The 15,836-nt window shown below is 40.0% G+C and overlaps 1 protein-coding gene across 3 annotated transcripts in view; it reads right to left on the bottom strand.

Annotated features, from left to right (window-relative positions):
- Nucleotides 1–391: 391 nt before the first annotated feature.
- Nucleotides 392–15,836, bottom strand: part of LOC148029335 (Cyclin/Brf1-like TBP-binding protein) — a 52,560-nt gene continuing 37,115 nt past the window's right edge. For all 3 annotated transcript variants that reach the window (XM_087688112.1, XM_087688110.1, XM_087688113.1), the window contains 17 exons: nt 14,921–15,002; nt 14,381–14,486; nt 13,102–13,187; nt 12,764–12,840; nt 11,195–11,251; nt 10,969–11,081; nt 7,411–7,508; nt 7,226–7,312; nt 7,054–7,134; nt 6,172–6,339; nt 5,607–6,008; nt 3,905–4,168; nt 3,734–3,814; nt 3,329–3,457; nt 3,153–3,239; nt 2,681–2,734; nt 392–1,942 (listed from right to left, as the gene is read on the bottom strand). In XM_087688112.1, coding sequence (XP_087544238.1) covers nt 1,646–1,942; nt 2,681–2,734; nt 3,153–3,239; nt 3,329–3,457; nt 3,734–3,814; nt 3,905–4,168; nt 5,607–6,008; nt 6,172–6,339; nt 7,054–7,134; nt 7,226–7,312; nt 7,411–7,508; nt 10,969–11,081; nt 11,195–11,251; nt 12,764–12,840; nt 13,102–13,187; nt 14,381–14,486; nt 14,921–15,002 — 2,269 coding nt within the window. In that variant the 3' untranslated portion in view covers nt 392–1,645. The remainder of the gene's footprint in view (nt 1,943–2,680; nt 2,735–3,152; nt 3,240–3,328; nt 3,458–3,733; nt 3,815–3,904; nt 4,169–5,606; nt 6,009–6,171; nt 6,340–7,053; nt 7,135–7,225; nt 7,313–7,410; nt 7,509–10,968; nt 11,082–11,194; nt 11,252–12,763; nt 12,841–13,101; nt 13,188–14,380; nt 14,487–14,920; nt 15,003–15,836) is intronic.

The following is a 15,836-nucleotide window of genomic DNA, read 5'->3' as shown; positions in this document are numbered from 1 at the left end:
ATGTTGAAGTTTCTCAAAACCTAAAACAATGGGAGATTTGGAGAGGATTTTCACTTGTAAACATGAGTGTTTCTCTAGACTGACATACTATTGGTATACATTAGCTTTTCCAAATTTAGTTAACTTGGGCCTCATTGATAGTACTTTTCCCTTACTTCCAATACATTTCATTGACCACATGAATGCTTACCCATGCAAGATTCTCATTGAAGCGAAAATATTGCGAATATTAGAACATTTAAATTGCACTCCTACAAAAAGAGATTGATATCAACAACAAAATGGATTGCTTTGCGCCCCCCCCCCCCCTTGCTTTGCGCCCCCCCCCCCCCCCCCCCCCCCCCCCCCCCCCCCGCGGACCCCACAAAAAAAAAACCTCTCTTTTTTTTGTAAAAGGTAATTGTATTAATTACGAAAAACGGTACAAGTTTACATGATTACAAGATACACGATGGCTCTAAGCCATCGAGTTACAAAAGTCATGGCAAAGACGCAGAGGAAATTGCCATATGCTAGGGAAGTAAGTCCTCCCGAGGGAGTAAGTCAGAGTGACGAATGAGATCTATCTACCAATGCAGGAGACCTTTAAGCCTTACGATATGTCCCGGAACATTAAAGGCCGAATCAAAAAGAAAGGCATTTCGTGGTCCAATTGTGCCAGCAGCCCCAATATCTAAGAAAGTGAAACAAGATCTTCATATGCAACTCTGCCAGTGAGGGGTATTTGGTTAACCCTTTTTTGATTTGAAGGTGCCTTGACTGTTATTGGGCTTTGATGACATGATTTCTGAAGTGTGAGAGTGTTGAAAATCTGTAAGCACTTGCATCAATGATTTTGTGAGGTAAGGTTTGTTCTGAAGACCCAAAGATTCAAATCTCTTTCTTGGCAAGAGAATAATTACAGTAACATAGGTTCTCGGACAAACCATTCCGAGACAAGTAATATCATTCATAAAAGGAGTAGGGCAGCTTCTTGGTACTTCCATTCAAGAATGATTCCAAGCTCCCAACCCTTATTCCTTGTACAACACACTTACACAGGAAATGCTCAAATCATTGAATGGGAACCTGAGCTTTCATTTACAGACCTTGGTACTTAACTGCCAAAAGTATACACAAGGGTTGAGTATGGATGTGGCCTGTTGCTTCATACCTGGCCTGCCCTGTCACCAAAACCCATCAGCAATTTACAATGGTGGTGCTCTGTCCATAGTTTGAAAATCTAGTCATGGTGATGAACTCGGACCCATGCTAAAATGACGTGAATATTTTGCAGCTATCGTTGCTTTACTTGCTTCCATATGATTGGTATGCCCATCCCTTGCACATTAGTGGGTTGTTCCCACAAACATTAGGTGGGGATACAAGCTCCAGGTTGCCCCACAGCTCTTCATATCATCAAATCTGAGCTCCGAGAAGGTGCTTGTGATAGTAGCAGCAGGCTTGAATAGCAAAAACTAGAAGTCTCATACCAGTAATGCATTTCTATCACCAAATTCCAGCGATTACGGTGTGCTGCCACCCTACCAGGCCTTCTAGTTCACACCCATTGCATTTGTATTAGCAAATTCCAGTGATTATGTTGTGCTGCCACCCTGCAAGACCTTCCCGGTTCACATACATTATCAGCAGGTTGAACTCAAGTTCAATAATCATAGTCATCATAGTCATCATCATATGGAGGAGGGTAACTGGAAAGCTGATCATCTTCAATGTTATCTGTGTCATCATGATCCCCTTCATAATCATCTTCTTCTCCATCATCTTTGTCAGTTGCTTCACCCTCTTTTTCACCTTCTTGCTCCTTGGGTACTTTGCTTTCTTGTACCCTTGTAGTATCGGTAGTCACAACATCATCTGCCCACTTGACCTGCTTTATTTTTGCATTTGGTGTCTCCTTCTCATCTTGCTTGATCTTTGCATCCATGTCTTTTGTTGCATCCTTTTTTATTTAAAACATTTCTATTGTTGAGCTCTCTCTCTCTCTCTCTCTCTCTCTCTCTCTCACAAAGGGGTAATTGTATTAATTACTAAAAATTTAAAGTACAAGAGTCACAAGCAAACTATATGTCCACACACACACACAAGCATATACATGTGGCATACATGTATATACATACATACATACCGTACATGCATTTCCACAAGCATGTGTGTATCCCGAGGAGGTCAATCATAAATATATCTATATATCACATGGGCTCAACATAAAAGATTTTTTAAATACTATTTTTACACATTTTTCACATACAAAAAGGTCCCATATAAAAGGGTTACTTACAAATTGAATAGAAAAGGGTTATGTTTTATTAAGAAAAAATTCACAGATAAAGATATTTATAAATATGCCTTGAATGCACATGATATAGAAAGTATACATATAGTGAATTACCCAAGGTGTGTATGATAACCGCAACAACTTATCTGATAGCTGCATTGCTAGTGATTTAGGTATCTCCTACAAGGATGCGTTTTACAAGTATTTTTCATTTTTTTGAATCGGCTTTGCTATGAAGTCTATTCTCCTTGTACTCTATGTATTGATGACATAGTGAACAGTGGTTTCACAAAGTGTATGTTTATTTGTTGTTAATGTAGACACACACTCACACAGTGTGCATAAACAACATCTATACACTTCCCCAAATTGAGACACTGTATAAGCATCACAAACACATACCTCCACATCAAAAAGCTTTCCCAATGCACTGTAGTTCAGCTTGGAACTGAATTTCTGCAGGAACAAACTTGTTTGAGAACCACTGCTGCAAATTTGACACATTATTCCAACTACTCTAAAATCTGCCTAATTTAATAAGTGAGTTTGCAGATGGCAGTTTCACAAACTAGTATATTAGCCAGCCTACACAAACCACCCTTTTCTGATGAGTGAGTTGACATGGACTCATCCTGAAAAAGATTTGCCAGTCACTGAGTACACACATGATATGCTTGAATGGTTGTGACAAACAATATGCAAAAAGACACTTGATTTCACACAGGTAATGAAAACTCCATGCAATTACCATTGTTTAGAAGTTCCAAAAAGAGTAAATTTGCGGTACAAGCTGACTGTTGGGGGAGCATGATAGAAAGCAAATTCCTTTCTCAAATAATATACAATGTTAACTAATGAGAACAACACTTATTACCTTTGTTTCAAACATCTGACGAGTTGCCTCATCAGCTGATTCAGCTGGTCCTTTATTTTTAGCTTCAGCTCGTTTTCGTTTTCGATCCTAAATCACAGTCCAGCTTTCAGATAAGGCTAAAACTAATACTCCAAAAGGAAATTTACATTTCCAATGTTATAGGCAGCATCACCAACCTTCCTCAGTTCTGCAACAGCAGCTGCAGCTGCAGCTGCCAGCTCTACTGAGTCTGCACCAGCTGCAGCTAGAGCAGCAGCCTGGGCTGCTTGGCTTGCAGCAAGAGCCTCCTCTTTGGCTTGCTGCTCCTGCAGCCCAAGTAGACAACAAATCAGTGTCTTCTCTTAGTTGTTAACTTTTATAGAAAGTTCTCCTGTAAATTTATCCACTTAAATCAAGTTTTATCTCTCACTGTGCGTGTGTGTGTGTGGGTGGGTGGGTACTTCTGCCTCTCTCCCCCTTTGGGAGACCTGCAGGCTACTATCTTTTTCTCCATTTGGCTATTTTATTCCTTACCTCCAAACGAAAATTCCACCTCAACAAATTACCACTTCAATAATCTCCAATGAGACATGGTTTTTCACCTCAAGGTAGTCTTTGTTCATTTCTGTCCAGATGATGGTCTTTAACCGTATTTCTTCCTTTGTGTGAAGATAGCCATCCACCTTCCATGTAGAATATTAGCAGAGTTAGTAAGAGAAAAGCAAAACCAATAGATTACAACAAAACTTCTTTTATATAGCTTCCAAAGCAACCTCACTATCATCAATGTCGGATAAGGTTTCTTCATCTTTGCCTGAATCGCTAGCTTTTTCAAAAAGAAACTGAGAGTCATCATTTTCAATGTGTGCTTCACATCCAACAACTGATTCTTGGCCACTACATTGTCTTGATGCTAATTTATCAGAGTTGGTACAAGTATCTGCAGCCTTATGCAGGCCAACAGTCACTTCAGATTCTTGGATACATACTGAAGCTGCCTCTAAGCCAGGCTTCCCTGAAACAGGGGCTTTCTGATCCTGGAAACACAACAAATCTTGAAATTGAGATGCTTACAGCACATCTTTACTTCACGTCTCTTACTAAATTCAACACATCTCACGTAGACTCTTTATTTACAAATTCGCATCTCTCACTAAATTCAATGCATCTCACATAGACTCTTTATTTACAATTCTTAAAAGAATATAAAACTGAAAGTTCCATTTTTACGTACAATGCATAATGTTATCACAAATTCAGGTTCAAAGGAAAAGAATAATTTACCATCCTTAACCAGTTTTGAGCCTTCCAGTGACTTGTAGGGGTCAGTTTCCATCGTTCAATGAAAACCTAGGCTTTATGGCAGCCTTAGCTTATTTTCCATTTTCACATACAATGCATAATGTAATCACAAATTCAGGTGCAAAGGCAAAGAATAATTTACCATCCTTAAGAAGTTTTGAGTCTTCCGGTGACTTGTAGAGGTCAGTTTCCATGGGTCAATGGAAAGATAGGCTTTATGGCAACCTTTGCCTATTTGTTTCTTTCCCTTTATCTAGACCTTCAACTCTACATAGCCTTTACTTTTGACTGTTAAGAAAGATATTTCTATTGAAAGGATAGACCAGGAGGATTTGATCATTGTTGTTTTGGCTTCATGGGCTTACCCTCCCAAGCTAGGAGGGGGTGTTAGAGACTAGGGGTTTAAGCCCAGCTCAACATATGAACAGAAAAAGGATCTGGATGGACTTTAAACTTCCTCCCCTTTGTTGGGCGATTCTTCAGTAGCCTCATAGTCCTTTGGCGCCTAATAACGTCTTGGAATTGTTAGCTTTCAGGGAGTTGTATCTTTACAGCTCCGTGCATTGCTGATTTTGGTCTCTTTTGCAAGCATAAGCATGCATGAGTCTGCATTTCCATTTTGTTTGAGTCTGTCTGACACCATGGTACGCAACTGCAGCTGTGGTAGCAGACAGCTCATTTTGGCATTATGAAAATGGCAAGCAAATAAAAGTTTCCAAGCATGCATGAGTGTGCCTTTCCATTTCATTTGAGTCTGTCAGCTAACATGGTAGGAAACTGTGGCTATGATGTCAACTGATGTCTGGCTCATTTTGGCATTATGGTCAAGAAGCCAGTGTGGATAGGAGAAGGCATGTCGTTTGATATTCCATCACCCACCTTTACACAGCTGGTTACTCAAGTCTTGATCACAAGAAATTAGTCATATAGCTTGATTAGTTCAGTCTTCAATGCCTACTGAGGGTCCAATGCCAATGTCACTGATGCACATTGATAGCATACAGAACCAAAAATGTACTTCAAATGCTAAGATTGTTGAAGGGCCATGCATGCATGCATACATATAAATATACATCTGGGGTAGGCTTACCATTTTCTTTTTCCAAAAAAAGGTGTGGCTAATTATATTACTCAAAAGATGTAGGCTTACAGTATAGCTGCTACAATAAATACCTGGCAAGAAGCAGTTGGGGCTGATTCATTCTTCGCTTGATCTGAGACTGTCATGGTCTCTTTTCCTTCGGAAGCACTACCTTCTCTTCCACCCCTTCTCCACATTCTTTTTCCTTTGAATGCAAATGATTCTATTGGCAACTGACCTCTCATTTCACCACCTGTTGCTATATCTTCTTTCTTTCCATCTGTTTTTTTCCTCTGGCCTTTAGGTCTGCCTCTTCCACACTTTAGCACTTCTTCCTTCACTGCAGCTTCATTTTGTGTCAATTTCCCATCAGAATCTGAGATCAAACTCAGCTTCTGTAATTTTTTCTGTTCTTCTTCAAGCTTTTTCTTCTCTGAAGCTTGAAATGCAGGAGGATGAGCACCTCCTATTATGCCTCCTGACACCCTAATAAACTGCCCAAGATTCAGGTGAGAAACTCTTAAGCCAAGCCGACAACAAGTACTTACAATATAGTAAACTGCAGTTGATCTCATATACCAAAACAGTGGAACCCTAACAAGTAACAATTTTTATGATTTTGCAAGACAAGTATCCATTACAATCATGGCTTCTTACCTCTTCATAACAGCTTTTACATAGCCCCACTGCAAAATGTGTTGCCCCTAGCTCTTTGTGTTCACAAAGGACTTCCCGTTTACTGTCATCTGCACTAGTGGCCTTCACTGGCTCAATATTCTGAGAAAGTAATTCAAACTCCTTCGCTCTGGCATCAAACTCTTCAGCCTAGAATTAACAACCACATTTTATGTTTTTCAAAAAGAAAAGGTAAAGACAAGCATTCAAGCCTACAGCTTCCAATCAGCATAAAATTTCCCAATAAAGATGTGAAGCATGGGGCCTCCCAATCATTTAACGCTAGTTATTTAATCTTGATTTCTAGTTAACTAACCAGAGAACAGGTTGTCCTCTATAATTACCAATGCATGTGCAGTATGCAGGATAGAAACTTAAAGCATCAATTTGAGGAAATAGCATGTGCACCATCTGATCTGGTTCTTGGTTTTATTAGCAGCATCCAAGCACAGTTAAGTGCCCATATGAGTTCTCATTATCTGCCTTAAAGAAATCCTCAACAAGTGAACTTCTTTTTCAAGAAAAGAAAAGATTATTAATTATAATCAGCTGAACAAGTAGGTAAATCATGCATCACCAATACAAAACAAGAAAGGAAGCATTCCACCAGCTGGCTGCTCTCAAGAGGAGAATGTTCTATACAATCTGATGGTCAAATAGCCTCTTTAAGAAAATTTCAATGTTTGTTTCTTACGGTCTACCATTTGCAACCAGGGGCAAAGGACACAATTTCAGAAGACCTTGACCTGATCATGCCAAGGTAAGTATAATGTGCTTGCTTTTCCAATCTATGGCTTCTTATCATAAATGATCCAAGTTTATGTTTCTGTTCTTCTAATTTCGATCAAAAAGAGGTTTACTTACAGTCAAGGTCCCAGATTCAGTTTGCTCAAACTCAATCAAACGCTTAGTTAAAGTTCCTTCGCAAATATGCACCACACTAACCTGCACACATGACATAATATGCAGTTACCATACTTGTAGGTGCTCAATTTCTTTACACTTACTTTAATAGAACCACAAATATGTTATTTACCACATCAGTCTTTGTGCACTCAAAGCCATGAATATGAGCTGATATAAATAGTGCTGCACCACAAATCCCACTGGGCCGCCTTCCTGTCTGAAAAACACCAAAGGTTTGAGCTATGCATTTATACCACCCAATGATTTAGCAAGAAAACTTGAGATGTAAGCTGATATTCTGCACAGCAAAGTCACCTGCATCCAATCCCGCTTCATGCTTGCTACAAGTCGCAGAGCAGTGTTTGCAATTGAATGGAACTTTTTTCCATGACCAGCTGTCCTTCCAACTAGTCCTGCAAGGAACACAATCAAGCTAAATCCAAGAGTGAAGAAGTAGGATATCAAGACCCTTAGAGATGCTTTTGAAACTTTCTTCCATTCATTTTGGATCTACGCTTGGCTTCAGCCTTCGATGAGTTCATCACTATACTGAAAAATTATAGTTTTTTGAATCTCTGTATATTTTAGACATACTTTTGTGACACCTGCTCAACAAACTAGTTACTCAAGATACTGCAATTCTCAATGGAGGAAGCTTAGACACAATACGAAGGAAGGCAGGTGGAACCCAGGAGCATCATCCTGCTGAAGCTAGACCACACACTGCAGGCGTGCCCCCCAGCTATGAAATTATGGATCAATATCAGAACCCATTGTCAAAGACATAACACATTATGGTCTACCAACCCTCAAATCTGGTATGAGATTGTATATCTAAGCACATAAAGATCAAGGGCCCTATACATGAAAAACTTCAGTCTGTGTGAAGCTCAGGGGGCTGTAGATGAAAACATTCCACACACATGGTGTCCCCTTTCGGGAACTGAAGTGCCGTCCAACTTCCAATCCTCTATCCCTGTCCTCACTCTGATCTCCTGCGCCTGAAGCAAGAGATCCTCTGGATGAGCGTGAGAAGGACCTTCAGGAGAAGAAAAGTCAGGGTCCCAAGAGCCCCTTCCTCCTTCCAACACCATTACCTCACCCTAAAGGCCTCCTACTAACAACTCTTGCTCAACTCCTCAATCACTTGTACCATCACCATTGAAATTGCTGATGCCTGCCCCCAATCTCTATGCCAACGGCTCAAATCAGTCTTCATCTTCTCACGGATCCTACGTGAGTGTAAGTCCAAGACAACGAAAGTGCATCTAGTGAAAGGATAATGGGAGCATGATTCAAGAGAGTAGTGCCTGCAAGCTACATCATCTGACCACCCTAAGCAGGGCTTCAAGAGGGGCACAATGAGCAAAGAAGAAGGCAAGCTCATTGGTCCTAAAAAATCTCTCAATTGTAGTAATAATTGGCAATTTCTTTTACTGCATATCAATCAGTAATCTCCACTGTTTGTGGAGTGAAGGATGACACTAAGATGTGACCAGCCCACTAAAGTGAATCCATGTATATTCATTGTGCCAGTACACCATTCCTCAACTAAATAGCAGCCCATGATTTGGAATGGCTGCAGAAGAGCGGCTTGGAGAACAATCTCATGTCCAATGGGTAGCTTGGAATATGGTTGAGCTAGGTAATCCAGAGTTCAAAAGAGGGACCTACTGTTTTGCATAAGAATGCATGCCTACAAAAATCAGAGACTTCAGCATTAATGGATACTCTGCTGCTGGAACCAGTCAGAACAAGTTAGTCCCAATCCAACTTTATCCATCATTCACAATCACGGTTTTGCATGGTCATCAACTATGAATTTTGACACAAGTGGAGGCGGCTTCCCTACTCAATTTCATAGATGGAATCCTTTACTACAGTCTACACTGCCTGTGCTAATGTAGGGAGATAGCTGTAGGCTTATGAAGACAAGCCATTGGGGCGAGCAGAGCATCACTGAGTCTTTAGTTGGGCAACCCTTCGGCACATGATTCTGGGATAGTTGGCTTGCATAGAGGGTGCTTGTAAGAGGTGCTGCACAAACTATTTAGAGACAACCAAGCATTGCTTATGGAATTGCTCCAATCCACACATCTTCGAGGGACAAGCAAGAAATTCCAACCTTTTGCTGGATTTCTGTGTCATTTTCTTCAGAATCATGTGCAATAGTTGGGTTGAGTCCTTAACAACAGACAGGTTCTGGAGCCCTCTGCAGCCTTAGAAGAGAGTGGCGCATGGAAGGCTATCATCAATTGAATACAAATCAAGTAAAATTTGGCTTTGTCTCAAGACATCAAGTCACTGATAGTATTGTAATTTGTAGCGCATGCTTGGGTATGAATTATGCTAAGTACATAGCACAATGCCCTCAGTTGCAAGTTAACTTGACAAAAGCTTTTGACACAACTGACTGGAATCACATTACGGTGTAAACAAATGCAAAATATCAAGTCTTGGTTGTGATGCACCACACTGCCCATATCAAAGCAGCCATTTCCCAAATCCATCCAAATCCAAAAATGTGAATGCAACAACCAAGCATTTCAGAAAAGGGGGGTACCACCAAAGTAGACCCATATGCCACAAGAGATTCAATTAAGGAAAAGATCCATGCCAGATGGAGCCAACGAAATTCCAGCAGGCAACAAAAGAAAATATATGTATCAAACTCTACAAGATGCATCACAAGAGGTCATTAGCTATCATTGAGTCCATTTTGTGAAGTGATGCTAGGGTTTGCACTATGAAAACACAGAAGAATGTATGAACACAACTAAAACACAAGGACTCAAACAAGAATGCAATAAATGCAAAAACACACAACATAAACAGAGAAGAAAGAGAACTGTAAAGTGAATGAATGAATGTTGTGAATGGATGAAAAAGTGTACATATGCTCGAAGGTAGAACAATGGGAGTAGTCGGAGAGTGATGTCCACTGGAGACAGATCCCGAGGTCTATAACCGCCAGTCGGGATGTCTAATGATGCTGAAAATGGAAGGGCAGCAGGCTGGAAACCAAAACACAGCAATCTGGAGGGCTGGAACTAGTGAACGCAACAATGTACTGCCTGAAGTGGAGCTCACCAGTCACATGCATCAGTAGACAGCTGGGCAACAGCCAGGGAAGGTGAATCTGACGCAAGACAGCCTGCTCCAACAGCAAATTCAAGCTGGAAACAGGCACAGGAGGGGTTGGACAGGAGGGCAGCCTGCTCCAACAGCAAATGCAGCAGTGTGGGGCTCCAAGTCATGTCGCCTGCTGAAGGAGACAGTAGGCACCAGTAGCTGAAGACAAGTCACCAAGGGCTGGTGATGACATGGAAGTAGTCATGGATGGCTGGAATGCCACTAGAGGAGTGATAATCTGAAAAAAGGGATAATTGAGTGGTGTGGGCCACCTCCTATTTATAGATGTAGATCCTCCCAAAGTTTTAGGTGTTTGCTTATGGGACAGAAACTTTGGTAAAGTTTGAGTTTTGGGGCTGTTTTAATGAGCTAATGAAGATTGAAAGTGTAATGCATCTTTTTTCACTTAACACTTCTGTCTATCCTCTTGGATCTCTTTAACATGATGGTAACCATACATTTTGACGCACCCTGGAGCCATACTTGTGCACATGGAATTGGAGCTGCATGGGATGGCTCACAGTATATGCTTGACTCACCATTGGGAGGCTCATTATTATCATAATCTACGATAGTATACAACTGTTTCTTTCAAAAATACTATGTAGCACCACAAAGAATTTTCATAGATTTTTAAATCAACAACAGAATGTGTCCCACACACTACTACAATAAACCTCTATTATGCAGTAAGAATGTGCCTTGCATACATATGAGCCATATAGAGACTAAGAGATTTACTGTCTGTGAAACGATGAATGAACAAACTCGGATCAACAGGTTTTTGCATAATAGGATGTTGCTCTAGACTTAAGAGCCTGCATAGCTGAAGAAACACAGCACCAAGTATATACCTGTGTACAAAACAAAACAGACAGAAAAATTTACAAAAACAGTGCACCAAACACATTTATTCAGAGTATAAATTTGGAAGTTCAGATGTGAAAATCGAGATTTGAAAACATACACATTGGTCTGCAGGCAATCTGAGAAGTCAATAAGTAGAAATGGCTTTTGATCCTGCCTGCACAAATACAAAAAGGAACATGTGTTTGGAACATGAAAACATATTCCATGAAACTGACCCCCAAGAGTGTTATAACACCTGTTAAAGGAACATGAAAACATATACCATGACCACCAACAGTGTTACAACACCTGTTAAAGGCTCTCATCTGAATTTTTATAAACTAAGACAAACAGACATGCAAGTTGCATTCATTGATTTACTCCTCTGCCTTTATACGTTGCAAGATCTTTATCATAATTCCTTAAATATCAATTCTGAAAAGATAAGATTAACGTCTGCATCAGTGTATTGATGTAGAAGCATTGCCAATCAACTATTTAGACAAAATGAGTGCAAAATAGAAAATATTATTATATTTGAGCATTCAAGTTTTCCCAAATGTCCACAAATACATATTCAAAATGACTAAGAAAACATCGTAATACGCCCTAATGATGGAGTATTGCCATGTTAACACTCCCAAGCACAGCCATGAAAAGAAATGGTCTGACCTGATCTAGAGGACAAACTGTTACATCTTCGGGCATATGAATGGGAGGCTGGCCTGCAGCATTGGCCACTAAAGGTCACCAGGTGTAAACATGTCCTGAAGTTAGAACAGCTAAAGGGTCTTCTATTGTAAACGTCTTGAGACCCTAGGTAGCTCTACCCACACACCCACCCCCCGGTCTTGCATGGGGCAGTATGGGGCCCTACTAGCAAGAGAAGAGGGCAAGGGAGACATATGCAAGCCAGTGGTGGGAGTCAATGAGACTATGAGTCTTTCCTTCCTATTAAGACTCTCATGTGTGAAAATAATATGTTTATGGTTAATGGTTTGGTATGCTCTCCGCTACGATCACACGCCTTGAGGGTGTCCTTGGAAGCTGCCACTTCAAGGACATGGCAGTGCCCTCCATAAGATACAATGATGAGAGTAACTTTTTAGCAGTATTTAGTGCAGGGAGCATGCAGAATGAGACATAAAAATCCATTTGAGTGCTCAGTAAAGGGATTGGGCTGTTTTTCTCCTACAAGCCAGCATGTTTGGGCAGCTACTCACATTACCACACCATGAAGGCATCCTTTGGAGTGGCACCCACAATCATGGGCGATACTGTTGCCGTAGATTATGCTCAGACTGGAACTTGGATGAAGGCAACACGCATTGTTGGAGGATGCAGCTGCGGCATGGAAGTGATGACTAGGCAGTCCTGATTCCTTTGATCCCAATTACAATCTGTTTTGGGGGGTTGGACCAATGAATTAGATACTGTAGCTGAATTTCACAACTCCAATAGCACCCCAGGAATTTGAACTTCTGAAACATGCCGTCATCTTATGGGCATGCACTCTATTTTTCTTATAAAGGATGCATGTTGTACTTATTGTAATTAAGGGTATTCATTAATTGTGGCAGGCGTTACATTAACATGGTAGATTGACTACCAGAAAGGAAATTCCATATTGCCCTAGCAACTAGGCAAGAAATGAAAAGATATGAACTAGTCTCCACAAGATAAATACCTGCAAATGATGTACAGGCATGCAGCTGCCACTTGGTTTGTTCGACGACCTCTAGTAAAATTTCTTTCCACTGCAAGCTGCATAGAAACAAAAAGTGAAGTATAAATGCTGTAAATAAGCTCAAATTTTCTTTAAGCTTGTCTGACTACTCTTATATACATAATCTTAGTTATGGATTATACACAGGTCAAACCTTGTCTCTTTTACTTTTTTTAATGTAGCAACACAGTTTCAACATAGGAAACAATGCAACATGCCTCCTCTGCCTTTTTCTTTAAAACACTCATAAGGAACTTTTGAGATTACTTGCAGTTTACAGCTCACAGGAAAAAAAGTACCATGTAAAGACGATGAGCAGCACTGACAGCGTCCTCCTTACCACCTATGGCAAGAAAATCTGCAATATCTCTAATCTCATTTCTTCCTGGATATACAAAAACGAATTTGAATCAGAACCATAGTACTTAAAGAAGCCGGCGGAAAACAGTTATTGAAATCACCATCTCTAGAAGGTAACAAAAGGCATGAAGGATGATGATAAGAGATAAGAGATTTTAATATTTAACTTGAACAGATCCTTTGGAAAACGATACATATACAAGTGTTTACTCCTTGAAAGAATCTGTTTTCAGGTTTACGGCCAAATCACTATGGCTCCCTTCCAAGCCAAACTCAAACAGAAAACAGCATGCACTAGAGGCCACCTACTCCCGAATTACCGAAGCTTCAGTGTGGCTCTCAAAAGAAGGCACATCTCATCTACATGGCAAGTGACCAATGGCTCACATCCTCACACCACTTTAGAGACCTGTCACTTTAGCATACTACATAAACACTCCTATTGCAAGGTTATCATTAATTACTAAATCATTGATCTCTTATGTCATTTGTTAAAACATACAACAAAGATTTTGTGTTGGTAAAACTGGTTATTCCAATAACATTTTCATCATAATTACAAATGAGAGAAATGTGGCAAAAGTTTTTCCCAGCTTGCCTTTGGCACGATAGCAACCTGCTTCATGAAATCCATCTTGTCAATAACTACTTTTGGCGAACATCCTCGCCATGTCAGCACTTTCACTAGAACTTTCCCATCTGTCTATGAGTCACACCACCTGAAATGTCTCTATACACTCCTTCAAAGCAGGCAATCACAATTTCAATCATCTCCATGGAATAGATAACCTTATTTTTGTTACTGTTGATTGTCATGTTATTGATCTTTCTCTGTTGTCATCAACTAACTCTAATCTCCATCTTCATTCACCACAAATGCTCTTCAGTGCCTTAAGAACCATACTTTTACTACTCTAGAACATGATCAGTCTGGTTATCCAAAACTAAGATCCACAAATGAGATACTTCAATAAACTATCTCAAGAGACCTCTCTTCACTCCAGGAGGTAATTCTCAGACATAAAGCCTTTTGATTCATGATAACATAATGATGATGATATAAATCTTTTCCTCGAGTGTAGAGGCAATGTAAGATACAAGCTATTAACGGCTAGAATTTCCTGTTTTCCTAATTTTAGAAAGGATTTCCAGTGTCAATCAAATTCTATGCTCCATGCCCAATACTGTGCCCTTCACAAGCTTCAAATTGTGGTTTACCTTTTTCTAATGTTTTCTCATGTGAGTCTGTTGCATAGCCATATTGACTTCCTGATTCTGTGCGACTATACTGTCTATCCTTTATAAATGTCCCTTGTAGTTGACTCTGCAAATCACAAAAACCCAAAGAATCATCAACTATTGATTAGTCAGCATAATCTTGTAGGGCTTTAAGTTACGTGTTGCTCTTGAGAAACGTCAGCTTCTCCTATCTTACTTATCTTCTTGTGCCTATGAGCAATGAAACATTCTTGGTTTGGCATAGACAATAAACCTCTTTCTTGTTATTTATTGAACTGCAAGCTTGAGAACAGAAAGACAAAACAAGAAGCATGACCGCAAAGAGTGACAATTTATCTCACAAGTTGAATTTCAAGCCATCACATCATATGCCTAACCCTCTTTAAAAATGGCTAACTTACCAAGGATTTAATATCATACCCATGTTTTGACATGATTTGGAAACCAATTCCAAGTACCGTACAATTTTCAGTCAGTTAGAAATGACATAAACCATAAATTACTGGTGGGACCAACTACCTGTCCATCTGCGCTCTTTGTAAAAGTAGGATCAGATGAATAGACATTATCATCCAACACACGCCCACATCCAGTGCAGCACCTGAGCATTTTCAACAATGCATCATATGCATGTAGCTTTCAATCATTTTTAAGAAAGTAGTTATTCAAGTCAATTTCCTTTTAACAGACTCAAAGAATGCAATCAAGCAATGCATGAAGTGAAGATACAGCGAAACTGACCCTACACTAACTTTCACTCATATACACAAACCTTACTTACTATAAACAGAATCTACACGCAGGTGAATGCACATGTCCTGATGTAAGCATAGATATTATCTCCTTCATCATTCAACATAGTAATTCTGAGAACTCAAAATATAAGCAAAAATGACCCTTGACTGCAGCTCTTAGTGGGGATTTTTGGTTACAAGAACAGGGATGGGCAAAGGAAGAAAATAAAGGGTGGGGGTGTTCTGTAACCGAGAGCTGCCATCCCAGTAACATGAAAGTATGAAACCTTGTAGGGTTGCAGAAGAGACTAATCATCTTAACCGCGCTTAATCAACAACATATAGAACTGAAACAAAAGATATGGTAGAAGTCCTATGTTCCTGTGTCTACATTGTCCAGACACAAGAATAAGACACTATGCTGGTAGAAGTCTTGTATTCCTGTGTCTGCATTGACCGTATCTTTTGTTTCAGTTCTATATATTGATTGAGTGGTTAAAATGGTTAGCCTCTCATGCAACTCTACAAGGTTTGATACTTACTATAGAACTGGCCCCCTTACCAGCAAGACAACTTCCTCTCCCTCAAGTCTCTCAGTTATTTTGAACTGGGCAAATTTACTGTCCATGACACATGTTTCATTTTCAAATTGACTATTAACCAAGAAAAAGGAATGTGTGGTTAATGCTTTATCACACTGA

The sequence above is a fragment of the Lygodium microphyllum genome, chromosome 11, assembly GCF_053477565.2.
Source record: "Lygodium microphyllum isolate KBCC chromosome 11, Lygodium_microphyllum_v1.1.10, whole genome shotgun sequence".
NCBI lineage: Eukaryota > Viridiplantae > Streptophyta > Polypodiopsida > Schizaeales > Lygodiaceae > Lygodium > Lygodium microphyllum.
The sequence above is the reverse complement of the archived record's forward strand: the minus strand, read 5'-3'. Positions and strand labels throughout refer to the sequence as shown.